Source organism: Emiliania huxleyi (genome assembly GCF_000372725.1).
Source record: "Emiliania huxleyi CCMP1516 unplaced genomic scaffold EMIHUscaffold_6588, whole genome shotgun sequence".
In the NCBI taxonomy this organism is placed as follows: Eukaryota; Haptophyta; order Isochrysidales; family Noelaerhabdaceae; genus Emiliania; species Emiliania huxleyi.
In genome coordinates this window covers 1-1,337 of record NW_005197061.1, presented here as the reverse complement: position 1 = coordinate 1,337, position 1,337 = coordinate 1, and the positions used below count along the sequence as shown (strand labels likewise).

At 69.4% G+C, this 1,337-nt stretch overlaps 1 protein-coding gene across 1 annotated transcript; it reads left to right on the top strand.

Moving 5' to 3' along the window:
- Positions 1-287: 287 nt before the first annotated feature.
- EMIHUDRAFT_471778 (hypothetical protein) lies at positions 288-1,278 on the top strand (the record flags this gene model as incomplete). The annotated part of the gene is made up of 3 exons (XM_005762908.1): positions 288-716; positions 791-983; positions 1,065-1,278. Coding segments are annotated over exons 1-3 (813 nt in total), but the record flags the coding sequence as incomplete, so codon positions are not given.
- Between the last annotated feature and the right edge of the window lie 59 nt (positions 1,279-1,337).

Sequence of the window (1,337 nt, the reverse complement as noted above, 5' to 3'; positions counted from 1 at the left end):
TCGCCTCGCGCCAGCACTTGTGGTTCTTGCACCTGCCAGTCTTGTAGCGGCCGCCCTGCCGGGATGCCTCGCTGACGAAGGCGTCGGCGAGGGCGAGCCAGTTGCGATGGTGTACGCCGACGGTGTACCGCCGCTGCGCCTGCTGTAAGAACTCGCTGGTAGACGAGAACTCCGAAAGATCCAGCAGCTCCGCCGCCGGCGTAAGTTTGGGCGGGTGGTAGCGGCGCCGTGGCACCGCCTTGGTCTCCTGGAAGGGCCCGACGACGTCTTAAAAAGAAAAGCGAGCTCTACACTACACACGGATGCCCCCATGCCAACACTCGAGGAGGCGCTCCGGCGGATCCATCTTGAGCTCCATCGCGACGCCGACCGGCACAACCTCACCGATCCACACAGCCTCGGTCCGGCGGCCGTCAGCTGCGTCGCAGCCGACGGCGAGGGCAGCGTCGCCGAGGTTCTCTCGCTGTCGGTCGGTGGCTGGCCCGGCGGCATCGAGACGGGCATTGCGATCCGGTCTCTCTCAAAGATGATCATCAGCGCCGCCTTCCTCGCGCTGGTGGAGCGGGGCAGCACGCCGCTCACCATGGCCAGCACCCTGTCTCAGTTCGTGCCGGAGTGTGCCGGCTCATCGCTGGCGCACGCGAACGCCAGCAGCCTTCTCTCGATGCGATCCGCGCTCGACAACCGTCTCAACGCCGCCTGGCAGTCCGTGGCCGGCACGCCTCACACCTGCCACCTTCGCGGCGGCACGGGGCGAAGGAGCCATCCTCGAATCGGAGCGTTCCCGTAGGCATGGACGACCACGCCGCCTTCCCTCCCGTCTGCGACAGCCTCGGCCTCTCGCCGTATGAGTGCGCTGCCACCGTCGTCTGCCCAGCCTACCCCGCCGTCGCGGAGGCCGCGCCGGTCCTTCCCGCGCAGCTGCGGGGCGCGCTCGACGCCGAGGGCTCCACCTGCGAGGACACGCACCAGTCGTGCGCCAGGTGGGGAGATATGGGGAGATGTGGGGAGATGTGGGGAGATATGGGGTCCGCCTGCGAGGACACGCACCCGTCGTGCGCCAGGTGGGCCTTGGCTGGTGAGTGCCGTGCGAACCCGTCCTACATGCTGCCCGCGTGCGGCGCCGCGTGCGGCGCCTGCAGGCGCGGCTCGCAGCACACCGCCGCGTCGCTCGGCGATCGGGCTTGGTGGCAGCGCGCGGACGACTCATCGCCGCGCCTCGGCCCGACGCACCGCTGCCGGTACGACAACTTCGGGCCGTCGTTAGTCGACGCGATGGTCGAGTCAGCGACGGGGCGGCCGCTGTGGCAGCACTCGCTCGATCTCGTCGCGGCGCC